The 16,266-nt window shown below is 40.3% G+C and overlaps 3 protein-coding genes across 4 annotated transcripts in view; 1 reads left to right on the top strand and 2 right to left on the bottom strand.

Annotated features, from left to right (window-relative positions):
* The window catches only part of LOC124804608 (RNA-binding protein 41-like), a 57,028-nt gene extending 54,595 nt beyond the window's left edge, over positions 1 to 2,433 (bottom strand). The window contains exon 1 of one of the 2 annotated variants that reach the window (XM_047264806.1): positions 2,349 to 2,433. The gene's annotated coding sequence lies outside the window, so the exon portion shown is untranslated. The remainder of the gene's footprint in view (positions 1 to 2,348) is intronic. The other variant, XM_047264807.1, reaches the window with a different exon arrangement.
* LOC124804609 (WD repeat-containing protein 18) lies at positions 612 to 2,365 on the bottom strand. The gene has a single exon (XM_047264808.1). The coding sequence runs from the start codon at positions 2,269 to 2,271 to the stop codon at positions 943 to 945; it is 1,329 nt and encodes a 442-aa protein (XP_047120764.1). The 5' UTR covers positions 2,272 to 2,365; the 3' UTR covers positions 612 to 942.
* Positions 2,434 to 2,574: 141 nt separating the features above from the next.
* LOC124804611 (malignant T-cell-amplified sequence 1 homolog) overlaps positions 2,575 to 16,266 on the top strand; it is an 86,476-nt gene continuing 72,784 nt past the window's right edge. The window contains exons 1-3 of the mRNA XM_047264809.1: positions 2,575 to 2,721; positions 2,850 to 3,002; positions 4,758 to 4,858. Coding sequence (XP_047120765.1) covers positions 2,711 to 2,721; positions 2,850 to 3,002; positions 4,758 to 4,858 — 265 coding nt within the window. The 5' untranslated portion in view covers positions 2,575 to 2,710. The remainder of the gene's footprint in view (positions 2,722 to 2,849; positions 3,003 to 4,757; positions 4,859 to 16,266) is intronic.

A 16,266-nucleotide genomic window follows, 5' to 3' on the forward strand; every position in this document is an offset into this window, starting at 1 on the left:
ACAGACAAACTATCCTCTTCCACACTAACCTAGGCCTCATACTCTCACCACAATCAGTATTTCAAAGGATGTGCAGAGAGGGGGTGGGGGAATGGGACAACTGAAGTTACACTATGCACAGAACCCTTAAGCATTCCCCTCCCCTGCATTTTTCAATATAGCATGAACGTAAAAATTAGTCTTCGCTACCCATCAATCTGTTACCTCAACTAGATTTTCTACTTTCATATCCCTAAAGTTTGCCAGCGCACAACCAAATAGTCACTGTCCGAACTAACCTAGACCTCGGGCTGCACTACAGATAAGTTGTCACAATAACTCAAGATGTCAGATGGTTCCAATACTTATTTCAACAGTTTCCCTTTTGTTCTAGCAGCATCACTGATTTTTGATAATACATTGATCTACTGTTGCATAGTCATTCAGACATAGAACTTTCAGACATAGAACATCAATACAGTCCTTATTACTTTCCTATTGTGCTCTGATTGCACATCATTTAACTGATGACACTGTCAATGTAATTCTAAGTGTCACAAGGCATAAGGATATTAAAGGACACCAAATGCAGTGCAGTTCAGGCAAACACAACTTGCAATATTTGACTGGTTAATCTTTTTGTGACATTTACTGAAAGACAAATACAAAAATCAAGGATATACATACATATATATATTTCACTTTTAGTTTTGATTCTTGCACTTTCATATATATATTTATCTATGTATGTAAAAAGAGAAACAACAGATCACAAATGAGCTGGTTGTTACAGTCAATGAGCGAAGCACTACTGGGCATAAAGGTAACAGTCTGGTATTTATGGAAGTTTAAGACATTTTTACACCTTAGGGCTAATATTCAGTCTTAAAATTACACCACTTCATGAAACAATAACAATGAAATAGGCACATAAAGCACTTAAGTTTCAATAAGAGAATGTTGTTATTTTTCATCTTGCCGTCTTCTCTTCATACTTTTCTTTTTAATACCTCTATTAATAGAGTCACCATTATTTCCTGTGCTACTTTCAAGTGATGCAGTATCCAACAGTTTGTTGATAGCAAACGTATATAGGTCTTTATTAATTTTTTTTAGAGCTATTACTTCACCTTTTATGCTACCTGCTTCTGCTACTGCAACCATAGGTACTGCGTCGAACAATGTGGGCGATTCACATAAATCCACCTTATTCATAATTTCAATGCATTTGTTTTCACTGTCAACGGATTTTTGAAACCCATTCAATACAACAGTAGGTTTCCAGTCTTCTATAAACATTTGTTTTGGGCAAATGGTAAAAAAAGCATTGTACACAGGCCCCTTATGTTGCAACACCCTTTTGCATTGTCCACTTGGAATGTCCCACACGATGACTTTCATGTCTGTTGAACTTGAGAGCAGTGTCCGACCACCAATTGACGATGACAGACAGGTAATCATTTTATCATGTCCAACAAACTTTTTTGGTGTTTCGTTAACTACATGGTGCACATCTCGAGGAGGATGGCTGATATTGAATTCCTGAATCTTTCCACTATTAGTTCCAACAAAAACAACAGAGTCCGTACCATCAACAGTTACAGCTGTTAGTGGTGCATCAAATAATAAAGACAACAACAATTTACCTGATGCCAGGTCATATATTTTACATGTTCGATCAAAAGACACAGACACTAGCAGAGCTCTCATGCCTCCTGGACCAATGAAAACGTCTTTGACCGGCAGGCTATGATCAAAGAAGGTGTATCGTGGTTCTGCTTCTCCTGGCACCGAGTACATTTCATTGGCGAACTGGGAAATCAAGTAAGCGAGAGGCCACACAATTACTCTGCAGTCTTCTCCGCCAGTAACAATGTGTGTACCGTCATCAGTAAACTTTAAACATGTGATATCCTGGAAGTGACGATTTGCCACTGCCATAAGCCGTCCTGATGCTATCTGCCAGATATGGAGTCTCTCAGCTATTCCTGCAGCACAGTACTGAGCATTGGGAGAGACAGCCAATGCGTTTACACAGCCTGAACACAACATCCTTCCAGTGCCCAAATTTATTGTTTCTTGGCTATTAAGTGGCCACGCATGTATGAGTGGTCTTGCGTTGTCAGCCGATAACAAATAATCATTTCCCAAAAGACAAAGCGTATGGGGCGCTGAGACACCGCCACCTTTATAATACATTAACGAAGTTCCGTTGTTGGGATCCCATACACAAGCGTTCCACAACTGACCTGAACCATCACTTGTTATGACTACCTCAGTTGTATCAGTCATTACAAAACTCTAAATAGTTGTGTCTAACGATGACGATTTTCAACGTTCGCACTATACAGTCACTACAGTACACTTACCACGTGCAGAAGCAAGTCGCATTGGTCCACTGCTGAAGTTTGTTGTTCTGCTTTTCAGCTGTTAACAGTACAACAGTAAACCAACCTTTCCATAACATTGTATCTGAAATAGAACAGAAAACCAGTTCTCCACTCACAGAGTAGGTTTTAGGATCGTAAATGCAGAAATTTATATTTACTGCTATATGAGTAGAAAAGTTATACAAAATTAAAACTTTATATGAAGTACAATTGAATCTAACATTGAAAGTCAGTGCAGGCATAGTTGGATAACCTGCATTACAAGAGTAAATTAACCAACGAAATATAATCATTGTGTGTGTGTGTGTGCCTGTGTGGTGTATGAAGTGGAGATTCGAAACATGTTTAAAAAGTGAGGGAGATCGACTGCTATTTCTGATAAATAACTATATTCATTAGCATAGTTTATGCATTGCGATCACTGCTCAAAATTCTCTCTTCTTCATTGTGTGTGTAAATGTTCCATGTCTCCATTTTCAGATTCGACGAGAAAGAAAGCGTGACGGGAGTGCAACAGCTCAAATCATCCGTACAAAAAGGGATCAGAACAAAGCTCGTAGATCAGTATCCATACCTGGAGAATTACGTTGACTCGGTCCTTCCAAAGAAGGATACATATCGGATTGTCAAATGGTATGTTCTTACACAAAATTTGCTGCGTGGTTACAATCGTCATTCTAGAAATTTTGTAGGCGTGATAAATCGAGAATAAATGTAAGGTAACTACTTATCTACCTGCCTTCCGTTGTTGTGAATTTCAGCTTGTAATCTCAGGCACATTTACTCTTCAAACTTAAAATCCAAGTGACCAATACTATATATAATCATAGGCTTGAGATTCGTTGATTATAGAAGGAAGTAGCATTAACAGTCGTAAACACGAAAGTTCAACGGTAACTGTTTGTGACGCGTACATTGTGATTTGTTATGCGTTTAGAGAAGGCGTAATATATTGCTGCATGACAGTTAGGTCACTTGAGTAACGGTGCTCCCAGTTGGCTTGCAGTTTCCAGTACAGTTGATATGTATTAGCATTTAGAAATGAATTATTACAAATTTTGTCAGAATTTGTTTCCTGCATCCTACACCGTCAAATTTTTTTTCCATCGCGTTCAGAATACAGAATTAAATATATAGAGTGAAAGCATAAGTATAATAACTATTGCAATTTGTGGTCTGTTGTCAATTACTTGTGGCATTTTCGTACAGGTAATGAAAATACTTAAAGAAACAGTTAGTGGGTAATAGACTATTTGATTCAACTCGCGTTTTTATACAACCTTCTTTTTTTTTTTGTAATTTGTTGTTTCTTCGCTATGCTTGCTTTGATCAACTGAGGTGAGTGGTGACAGTCTTACAACGATCATTGGTTTTATACAAGCAGGGTTTCTCATTTATGTCGAGTGTTATGCCGTAAGTTAAGGAGCGAAATTTGTAGAATTTGATGATGAACATGGATTTGTCATCATTTCATGGTATAGCTTGAATAGTAACAAATTTAACCCTGTAGTGTATGTTACATGCAATATTGGGTGTATGTCTGCAACAAACTTTTGGATATTGACTAGATGATTTGGTAAATATTAAGCACATGTTCATTGACTAGTGTATCCAGTGTACATTTTGAACCTAGATGCCATCTGTTTGTCACTACTGAAACTTTTCTACCCCAAAAAATAATAGTTAGTAAGGCAGTAGTGTAAATCTATGTAGGGCTACGTTCAACAGTTCTTTTCATTAGCTCAACAGCTTTGTATCACATGTATATTCCGTCCTTTTTCAGTGTCATCCGGATGCTAGGGTAATATTTATTTTGAAACTTTAACGTCTCATTTTTCAGTATTCCATGTTTCCATTCCCAATTCTTCTTTTGTTGACATACTTCATTGCACACACTAAATTTTCAACCTTATATACTATCTCCGACTGTTTACTTTCCTTCATTTGTGGTTTCTTTGTATCCTTGTGTTCCTTTATAATTTTATCATGAGATTTCTCCTCTTTATTTTTAAATATTGCATAATTTCTTTCATGTGTCTCTATCCCCAGTAAAGTTAAGCTCTTTCTCTCAATCTGTACTTTTGCACACCTTGTCAGATTGGTTCAAGTGAAAGTGCCAATAAAGTTGTACTAGCCTACAAAGAGAACCCCGAGGAAGTCAGAGTGGTATGAGGAAATGGGGGTATGCAGAGAGGGGGGGGGGGGAGAGAGAGATAGAGAGAGATAGAGAGAGAGAGAGAGAGAGAGAGAGAGAGAGAGAGCTTTATGCATTGCTTCATTTTGATTCTCAGTTGTCTAGGAATGCTTATATCATAGGCAATTTCAAAACTTGTATTTTCTCATAAAAATAATTGATTTTTCCTTATTAGTTGTGCTATTTTTATTTAGCCATGACCACATAGAAATATTGGTCAATACTTCTGGTGAGCTGCTGTTTTTCCGGCACCGGGAAGGTCCATGGATACCGACATTACGACTTCTGCACAAGTGTGAGTACTGACATTTCTTTTATTATTAATTTGTACAGTTTTGTGTTAAATGTGTGTACTCTTCTGTCTGTATATGGGCTCAGCTCAAGCATGCAATTGTGCTCCTTGGCTTCATAAAGATTTGTTTGTCACTTGAAGAAAAGTGACTCACTGATTGTGTTTCGTATTTTGGCAAAATGTAAAATACTTGCAGCTTGTACCTACAGTCTGAAGATGCACACTGCCTGGTTGAAACCAGTTACAGGGACAAAACAGTGCATGGGAGCTGCCAGCTTAATACAAGGAAAATGTAGGTCATATATACCAACATACGAGAATCCACGTGTATTTAATGAGAAGAGGATAGGTAGGCAGCCATGAACTTGTTGAAGGCACTAGCCCACACACATATGAAAACTTTATTCAGGATGGCTAGGCGCGGCATGATCCTTCAGCCTCCCAAATCTGATGCCGGAGACTTAATGAAAACACTGCGTCATTCAGTCGTACCCAATGTTCAGTTCTGTTATGTTGGTACTTACTTGGAACACCTTAGCTTATTAGCAAGAAGAATAGTTATACACTGTTCATTTAATTTCTCCAAACTTTTCACTGCACTTACATTACACATTTGCAGAAGTCTTTAGGACCACAACTGTGCTGACACATCTGTTAGTTTCATGTCTGTTTTTCTGCCTGTTTGAAAAACCGATTTGTCATATGCTTATGATTAGAGACTTGTACACAGAAAAATTATGACCCATCAGTATTACGCACAAGTGATAACCAATTAATGTATTATTATTAGTATTCTTCTTCTTCTTCTTATTATTATTATTATTATTATTATTATTATTATTATTATTAGTTGTAGTAGTAGTAGTGATGTCACCATGCTCAAAACTAGTAGTAGTAGTAGTAGTAGTAGTATTCCCTCTGTGAGTTCACTAAGAAAACTTTTAAGTGTATAGTGTACATTATTTAAGAGGCAGGCTTTGACGTTAGGCTTTGATGTTTTAAATAAATGTCCTGTAGTTCTCTATTAGCTCCTTGGGCAAATGTTCTACAACTTTGATACCTAATATAAAATTCTGTTTTGAATTGTTTTGTGTGGTTTTCCGTGATAAATATAATTCCAAACAGGCTGCTCTTGTTCCATGATTGTGTGCAGAAAGCTATTTGTGACTTCATGATGTGCTAAACAGATAGGAACATGAAGTTTCTTGGTGCAGTAATGATAGCAATTTTTTTAAATTATGGAACTAGTACCAAATAATGTCATTACAATGAATCCATCCATCCATCAAGATTACTGGAGACTGGGATTGCATGTGTACACTTCGGCCAGAGATGTCACCATGCTCAAAACTTCTGTTTCGAGTGAATCTAGCATGATGATCAAAACATTGATCATAACACCCACAGAAATAAAATTACCAAGCAAACCAATACACAGACTAAATCCAGTGAAATAACTGTGACAACCATGGGGGAAAACCACACAAAAATGCCAAAAATAAAACCCAAAAAATTATACAAAATGCACCACGAGATCGTGGTATTCCAATCTCCATTTAACCTATATTGCCCAATCCTAGACTATACTCCGTTCATCATAAGAATAAACCTGATGTAAACAAACACAGTGAATGGGCAGAAGCCGCAGCACTAGTACCCTGGTGGTGTTACACTTTGGAAGTAGGTCCTACTTATGTATTAGATATATTATTACTAAGTTACATTAAATAAAACTCTTAAGATATTCAAAGGTATTAACAGCCATCAATTTTTTCTTAATCACACTTCAGCTATGTAATTTTTATTGCAAAAATTATCTACAGTCACAGCCGCAGCACTGTTGTGCTCTGATTGTCGCACTGTTAATACGTAACATGAAAATGGTCAAGGCTGCTTTCTTTTCCATAATGAAAGACACATGTGGAACACAGTTAAAAAGTGCTGAGAAGTAGGTTGTTGTTAATGTTTTTCATAAATTTACGGTAATAATTGGCTTTGAAGTTTCTTGAGGGAATGTATTAGATATAGTTGAGACACAAATACACATTGCATGTATAGCAGAATCGGTAGCGTATTATAGTCTGTCTGTAAACTCATGAGCGAGCAGCGCTTTTGGTGGGGGAAGTGGCCTTTCCCTGAAGAATGCTGCCACCGGCCTACAGGGGCACCCAAAATCTGTTGCCCATCGTCTGTCTAGCGTTGTAGATGGGCGTGCGGTGATATATGTTGTTTCTGCTCGTGAGATCTTAGTTGCCAGTGCCGGTGAGTTAACTTTGTATACTTATTGATATACTTCGATATCCGGAAGTGATGGATAATTGTCTAGTATTGCAAGAAAATGTGTAGAATACGAAGAAGTGGACGTATTTGCAGAGTAACGAGCGTTCGATCGTCTCTTATGTTATTACAGCATGTATTAAAGAGGCGACCCAAAAGGAACTGTTGGCTAATGTTACCAGTCCCAATCAAAGGACTGCAATTTATGGAAACGTCTGCCTCACCCAATAGGACGCATAAGTAAGGAACAGAAAAAAAAGCCGCACGGTTTATTGGAATCGCCACGAAGGAAAATTAATAATTTTGGGAGGAAACCCATCGTTATAGACAATTTCAAAATCATGTAAAACCTTTGATGCTTATGGAACACTAAATCTCGGTCACTATTCATCGATTTGAAGACATATTGCTTAAAACATGTGTGCAATAGCTATTCTAAACACTGCTGAAATTTCCTTCGAAACATGTGCACAGATTCTGGACTTCTAAGCAAAAAGCTTGACATACGAGGTGCATTCACATATTAATTTTTATTTTTTTGGTAAGAACTTTATTTTTTAATCTACAGCAATTTTATCCTCTTCAAAATATATATTACATTATATACAATTATGCCAGTGCTTTTTCCAATTCTCGGAACACTTTAGGAACTGTTTCTTCGGGATAGTTTATAGGTCTCTTAATTGTGCATTTTTAATCTCATCCATGCTTGTAAAACTGCTGTCTTTTAAGGCCTGCTTTGAAATGCTTATACCACTTGTCTGCCCTTGGTTTACTCATAACAGGCTCACCAAAAGCAATATTTACCATTTCTAAAAATTTCATACACTTTATTCCATTCTTATAACAAAATTTATTCCATTCTTATAACAATATTTAATACAGATTCTCTTAATTTATTTGTATGGTACCAAAACACATGTAACCTTTCTGACAGCAGACAACAGAGTAAATACCCAATATGCGTAACATTGTACACATACTTTTGAGGCATGTTTATGAAGACAGTGACAAAAAAGTAGTGCAAATCAGACTAATACAACACACAAAATTATAAGTTTCTGCTTACTTTTTAAACACTCTTCGTGTTGGAAGAATTGTTAAGTTTCAGTGCAGTTCTTCAAAGAAAACTTCTACCTTTTAGTAGAAACACAACATAAGAACAAGCCTTAAATTCTACAGACTGATTGCATTATATGGCGTTCGTTTTACAAATAGCAATAGAGTAACATACATTCACATGAACAGGCATTTGGTTCTGTGTTTGTAGTATAATCCTGACTTCCGTTCTTATGTTAGTATTATTTAATCTATAATGTTGTGTTTTGGAGGAAGCTATTGTTTTTTGTTTTCCTTATGGTCTTAATGCATTTGTCTAAAAATAAACGCAGCCTAGACGTATTTGTACACAGCATCGCCACAGGTTTAAAGCGCGTGCCACAGCAGGGACGGTACTACATTGTGAAACAGCCTGTAGAAGCGCCCTATGACATATCTGGGTAGGCAGAGTGGGGACTCGCTTGCTCGATTTTCAGTTTACCGACAGACTATAGATTGGTAACAACACACTATGGTTTGGTGGTACAAGTCTCGCCTCAGTCATTTTTTTCTCGTTCAATATGAAATACCTGCATCTCATAATTTTTTATGAATAATGCATGTCTTCATGTTTCTAACTACATATTGAATGCAAAATTCCTGTTTTAATTTCAAATATAAATTCTTAATTATCGATAATTTATGAAAGAACATTAATAAAGGTTGCTTAAATTAAGAAAACATAAGTTTAATTTTTTTAAGGCAAAAATGAAAAACCAAATACTCTTTATTTGGATGTGTGTATTGTTTTATACGGCTGAAAGCAAGGGGAAACTACAGCCGTAATTTCTCCCAAGGACATGCAGCTTTACTGTATGATTCAGGACTGAAGACCACAACAACAACAACATTGTTTTATACCACAGATGTAGATAAGTTGTGTAAAAACTTGAAAAACAATCATTTTCACAGCATCAAGCACACCATACAAATACTACCTTTTACATTTGCCACTGTACCATTATGATATGAACCCAACAGAACTGATCTGGAGCCAAGTTAAGGGATTCGGCCTCAGAAATAACAAGATAGTTAAGCTGCCAGACATACTGGAACTAACGCCTGCAGCTTTTTCACGTCACACCGAACACTGGTGGGGGGTGGGGGTGTAGAATGGCAGGTCGTGAAAGAAGAGGAGAAAATGCGGCACTTTAATGGCTTCGTCGATTCTGTTGTTGATCGACTTGTTATCAACGTAGCAGATGGCAGTTCCAGAAATGAAATGTTTTTCTCAAATTCGGATAAGAAAGGAGCTAAGAGATTACCAGACGACTGACTGCAGTTAATACCTTCAGTGGCTTCAGTATTCACCAGTATGGTGAAATACCTGCAGTATGCTTTTGCATCGCTCGTAGCTTACTCAGGAAAATTACCTAAGTTGGGAATTTTCATCTCACTAGTTTGTAATTAGAATACTTTGTCAGGTAGGAACAACAGCATTTTATACTTTCTGTCTGGTCACCCAAGAAGCGCACAGTAGTTGTGCCGAATATTATTTCATTCCCTTTAAAACTTAAATGACATTCAAGGCTATATTGTTTCTTTTCGGGTATCGTTTATGTCTGAACTACAACTGCTCACATCATTGCAGGTTAGTTGGACTGCTGGCTGGCCAGTGCTGTCCAAGTTTAATGAGTCAGTAAAGCTGTTGTCCTGCGTTATCGCTTCACCTATGTGCGTGTAACACAGCATAAAACGTATCCTTGTGATCGTACTTGACTGTACTGGCCAAAGCTTGGCTTCCGCTCCATGCGAAACAAGAGATTCAAGTAAACACAGAATAATACATGGCGTAATGTTTACATCAGGTTTATTCTTATGATGAAGAGAGTATGGGATACCTCCCTTCCCCCCCCCCCCTCCCCCCGCCACCCCACCCACCCACAACTAAAAAGCTGGCATCCCAGTCTCCATTTCACCAGTATACCTCAATCCTAGACCATGATACCAATGTGTGTAACACCATCCCCCTCCCTCCCCCACTTTCCACAACTTCAAAAGCTGGTATCTCGATCTCCAGTCCACTTTTATAGCTCAACGCAGTTACGGTATTGGCAACTTTAATGTTGCAGTTAGTAACTGAATGTGCCATGGATGATGGGAAGTGAACATGACAAATGAGGAGTCGGTTAGCACAAGACTGTGGAATCCACGAGAAAATAGTTTTCGATGAATGTCATAAGTGGAGCAATGCCTTTTAATTAAATTTTAGGAGAAGGTAGGTGGTTCAGTGTTTTTAATTATATCATAGGAGATGGATAGGGGATCAGTGTTTTTAATTAAAACATGGAAGGAGGTAGGTGGATTAATGTTCATAATAGTCGCACTTTAGACATACACTACTGGCAATTAAAATTGCTACACCAAGAAGAAATGCAGATGATAAACGGGTATTCATTGGACAAATATAATATACTGGAACTGACATGTGATTACATTTTCACGCAGTTTGGGTGTATAGATCCCGAGAAATCAGTACCCAGAACAACCACCTCTGGCCGTAATAACGGCGTTGATACACCTGGGCATTGAGTCAAACAGAGCTTGGATGGCGTGTGTAGGTACAGCTGCCCATGCAGCTTTAACACGATACCACAGTTCATCAAGAGTAGTGACTGGCGTATTGTGACAAGCTAGTTGCTTGGCCACCATTGACCAGATGTTTTCAATTGCTGAGACATCTGGAGAATGTGCTGGCCAGGGCAGCAGTCAAACATTTTCTGTATCCAGAAAGGCCCGTACAGGACCTGCAACATGCGGTCGTGCATTATCCAGCTGAAATGTAGGGTTTCGCAGAGATCGAATGAAGGGTAGAGCCATTGGTTGTAACACATCTGAAATGTAACTTTGACTGTTCAAAGTGCCGTCAATGCGAACAAGAGGTGACCGAGACGTGTAATCAATGGCACCCCATACCATCATGCCGGGTGATACGCCAGTATGGCGATGACGAATACACGCTTCCAATGTACGTTCACCGTGATGTCGTCAAACACGAATGTGACCATCATGATGCTCTAAACAGAACCTGGATTCAGTCGAAAAAATGACGTTTTGCCATTCGTGCACCCAGGTTCATCGTTGAGTACATCATCGCAGGCACTCCTGTCTGTGATGCAGCGTCAAGGGTAACCGTAGCCATTGTCTCCGAGCTGATAGTCCATGCTGCTGAAAAAGTCGTCGAACTGTTCATGCAGATGGATGTTGTCTTGCAAACATCCCCATCTGTTGACTCAGGGAGCGAGATGTGGCTGCACGATCTGTTACAGCCATGTGGATAAGATGCCTGTCATCTCGACTGCTAGTGATACGAGGCCGTTGGGATCCAGCACGGCATTCCGTATTACCCTCATGAACCCACCGATTCCATATTCTGCTAACAGTCATTGGATCTCGACCAACGCGAGCAGCAATGTCGAGATACGATAAAATGCAATCGCGATAGGCTACAATCCGACCTTTATCAAAGTCGTAAATGTGATGGTATGCATTTCTCGTCCTTACGTGAGGCATCAGAACAACGTTTCACCAGGCAGCGCTGGTCAAATGCTATTTGTGTATGAGAAATTGGTTGGAAACTTTCCTCATGTCAGCACGTTGTAGGTGTCGCCACCGGCCCCAACCTTGTGTGAATGATCTGAAAAGCTAATGATTTGCAAATCACAGCATCTTCCTGTTGGTTAAATTTCATGTCTGTAGCATGTCATCTTCGTGGTGTAGCAATTTTAATGCTCAGTAGTGTATTAATAAACAATGATCCACCTACCTTCTGCCATGATTTAATTAAAAATATTGATATTACTCGGCTGTTATGTGGGCACCTAACAGTACAGTTGAAATTTTATGTCATATTCTGTTTTATATGACAACATTCCACACAATATATTCCATTGTGCCACAATGCTATTTCGTAGTTTCACATCATGATGACTGTAGCACAACAAATGACAATAGCGTACCTCGCAAACACATCACCACAGCACAATTAAATGGCTAGAGTATGCCACCTCTTCATACACCGCACTCTCTACAAAAACATTTCACTTCTGCTCAAAAAAAAAAAGCAATCACCACACACACACAGCAGCTTGATGAGGTCACACTACACGGTGCAATGGGTCACTGGAGGTGGTATCCTACAATCTTGTATACCCCATGCATGATACTCCGTACATCACACCAAAATGGAGAACTTTCAGGCATGTGAAATGAATCAAGGCTTGGGTTAACGAAAGAGGACACTCTTAAAATCTTAGTCTATACACTAGATTAATAATAAACTATCACTATACTGCTTGATACTATTTCTACTTATTCCATGTGAATGTAACCCAGTAAATTTGCCATGAAGCAGCTACTTCTGGAAAAAATGACTCTGCTTTCTTAATTTCATTACATAGATGGTGGCAGGTTTTTTTTCTGAAGTACTGGCTTTCCTGTTAAACTACTAGGTTAAATTTAGCCAGAATAAGCACAAGTAATAGCGTAAGGGTGAAATCAAATAAAATTGCTGTTACTGCTACTAATCATCATGCAGTGGATGAAGTCAGAGGTAAAAGTAATGAATGAGGTCCTCTTTCATTAAATGAAGACTGCTGGCTTAATAATGTAACATGTAATTAAAATACATAAATAAATATTGAGCTACATAAAATATTGGTGATTTTTTATTTCTATAGATCATATCAAAATCAAAAGAGAATAAAATTGATTTTTGATGATAACCAGTCATCAGATAATGTGGGGGGAAAAACTTTTCCATTACTTTCCAATATCACTGTACACATAATATCTTATTCCACTGTTGACTCAACAGCTTTAAACAAGTAATCAGTTATCAAAAGTTAAATTAAATGAAGTTTCGCTCTTGGTTCCTTAGAATATGAAAGCACAAATACAAATTCAAGACATAGGAAAGCAACTTGTGAGTCTTCCAAGACAATGACAATATGTTCAAATGAAAAGAATCACTTTCAATAGGATATAAAGAAAATATTTTCAAATAACTGTAATGAACAAGAATTAGGACACTATCTCATGCTGTTTGGAAAACAAATTCTCAGGAATTATGACAAGACGCTCGCATATAACCGCTCCTGGATTTTTGTAGCACGGAACCCATGGTTGTGGTAGTGACTGGCATACTTTAATGTGATAATTTTCAGAGCTATCATATTCTCTGTGTAGTTATTTAACATAGGGATTTAAGATTTTGGCTTTCAGTTATGGTACATCCTTGATGACATGCTGAGGCAACACTTATAGTAGCATTAATAAAGGCTGCTTTCAGAACAGATCTTTCGCTTTGCTAGAGTGTGTGCTGTGTTGAAATTTCCTGGTAGATTAAAACTGAGAGAAACTTCCTTCGCATGGGGGAATGCACTAACTGAGGAATTCAGGCACAACTTAAAATCCATCCTCATTGCTGTTATAACCTTAAGGTGAACAAATATATTTCAAGGAAGACACAATACATGAAAGTCACAGACAAGTAAACAGAGTAAGACGTGTGTACACTTTAACAGTCAAATCATAACTGAGTCCAAGTCTAGTGGCCGCTGGCTGACTGGCCGCTTAGGTGGCGCAGCTGCTGCATGACTGGCAGACAGCGCCGCATGTAGAGGACGCGCGTAACTGCGCGGCGGCACTTTGAAAGATTGGCGAGTCACAACACTTTTCCCCCCTTTGAAATTGTTGCACAGGTCTTGACGGAGGTGGCCTGTAGATTGCTAACCTCCATAGGTGTTGTTTGACTGGCCATAAGGTCTCGAGGAGGAGGCTTCCCGTACGGACGGAAGTGTCCCCGATGATAAAAGGTCGAGATGACAGGAGACGTGGGGGTCGAATCTGCTGGGGCCCTGTGCACCAATCGGCCCGTTGCAGCAAGTCTGCTTGTTATAACAGGCGACATGGGCGATGTGTCCGCGTCCGGAGGAGGAGGAGGAGGCGAGTAGAGTTGCTCCGACATCTGGTTCCTGCATGGGCATGTCTCTTGGTGGCATCAGTTCTTGTGCTGGCACCGATATGATGGTGAGAGGACTGCATTGTGAGGAATGAGAGATTACAAGTAGAGCCGAAGGTGGTGTAGCGGCATCCAGAACAGGCTTTGCCGGAACATGAGGCCGAAGCTGGTCCGAATGATGCACTGCAACACCCGTGTCTGTCTGGGTTTCATACAGATGTTGGCCACGGTGTCGTAAGATGCGGCCAGGACTCCATTTTGGCCGCCTGCCGTATCCCCATACCCATACAAGGTCAACGGCGGTGAACCAGCCAAGCGAAGGCACCCACGGCCGGGAGGTGGCAGGCTGCAGAAGATGAAGCAGCGAGCGGGGCTGTTGGCCATGTAAGAGCTCAGCCGGGCTGTGGTCGCCCGTGGGAGTGAAACGGTAAGAAGCCAGAAATTTGAGAAGCATATCATCAGCTGCAGAAGAAGTCTGGACTTTCCTCATCTGAGCCTTAAATGTGCGGACCAGTCATTCAGCCTCACCGTTTGACTGTGGGTGGAACAGAGGGGCCGTGACATGCATGACACCGTGACGGGCACAAAAATCTGCAAAATCAGAAGAGGCAAATTGCGGACCATTATCAGTGACAAGAGTAGAGGGAAGGCCTTCCAAAGAGAAAATGCGAGCTAGATCATTGGTGGTTACCGTGGTGGTAGGCGACGTGCCATGGACAATGAAAGGAAAGTTAGAGTAGGTGTCAATAACGAGAAGCCAGTAGGTACTTAAAACAGGTCCCGCGAAGTCAGCATGAATACGCTCCCAGGGCTTCTCGGGCGAAGGCCATGGTGACAAAGATGACTTCGGGGCGGCGGCCTGTGACGCACAAGGGCCACAGGCAGCGACCATGTGTGCGATTTCTGAGTCGATGCTGGCGCGCCAGAGATTTTGTGTGAGAGACACCCCAGTGCCCTTGGTGAAGGACGCACAAGACTGAAGCACGCAAAGACGCAGGTACCACAACACGCGGTGAAGCATTTTCGGTGGAAAGGAGGATAACACCATCCCTAGCCCTGAGGCAGTAACGCAAAGCGTAGTAGTTCTGCAACGGATCAGAAGTCTTAGCGGACGGACGATCTGACCAACCCTTCTGAATACAGTGTAAAACCCGGGAGAGGGTAGGATCAGAACCCATAGCAGCCGGCAGCCGGTCCCCGGTGATAGGGAACCCGTCCACAACCCGCTGCTCGGCAACGTCCAGGTGGAAACACAAAAGTTCGTCCCTATCGAATGCCTGATCAGGACCCATGGGAAGGCGAGACAGAGCATCAGCATTTGTGTGTTGAGCCGTTGGCCAGAAATGAATCTCATAATTGAAACGAGACAAGTAAAGAGCCCAACGCTGGAGGCGGTGTGCAGCCTTGTCGGGAAGTGACGTTGATGGATGAATAAGGAAACAAGTGGTTTGTGATCCATAACAAGATGAAATTTTGAGCCATAGAGAAAAACACCAAACTTATGAAGATCATAAATAATGACCAAAGCTTCTTTTTCAATTTGAGAATACTTTTGTTGGGCACCCGTGAGCATTTTGAAGGCATAAGCAATGGGTTGTTCAGAACCGTCAGAAAAACGGTGCACAAGGACTGCACCGATCACATATTGAGAGGCGTCTGTGGCAAGAACAAGATATTGGCCAGGTCGATAAGTAGCCAGGCACGGGGCCTGTTTCAGCATAGTCTTCAATTTCTGGAAAGCTGCATCGCATGACGCGGACCAGTGAAAAGGCACGTTTTTATGCAACAGGCGATGCAACGGCTGAGCCACCGAAGCAGCAGATGGTAAAAACTTGTGATAGTATGCTATTTCCCCCAGAAGGCCTGCAGTTCCTTAACAGATGTAGGGCGAGGAAGGGCATCGATCGCAGCGACAGTTTGCTGAAGTGGACGAATACAGTCCTGGGAGAGTTGAAACCCCAAGTACGTGATAGATGCCTGAAAAAAATTTTGATTTCTGAAGATTACACTTAAGACCGGCAGCCTGTAAGACATGAAAAAGTGTGTGGAGATTTTGGAGATGTTCGTCAGTGGT

The sequence above is a fragment of the Schistocerca piceifrons genome, chromosome 7 (assembly GCF_021461385.2).
Source record: "Schistocerca piceifrons isolate TAMUIC-IGC-003096 chromosome 7, iqSchPice1.1, whole genome shotgun sequence".
Taxonomy (NCBI): Eukaryota; Metazoa; Arthropoda; class Insecta; order Orthoptera; family Acrididae; genus Schistocerca; species Schistocerca piceifrons.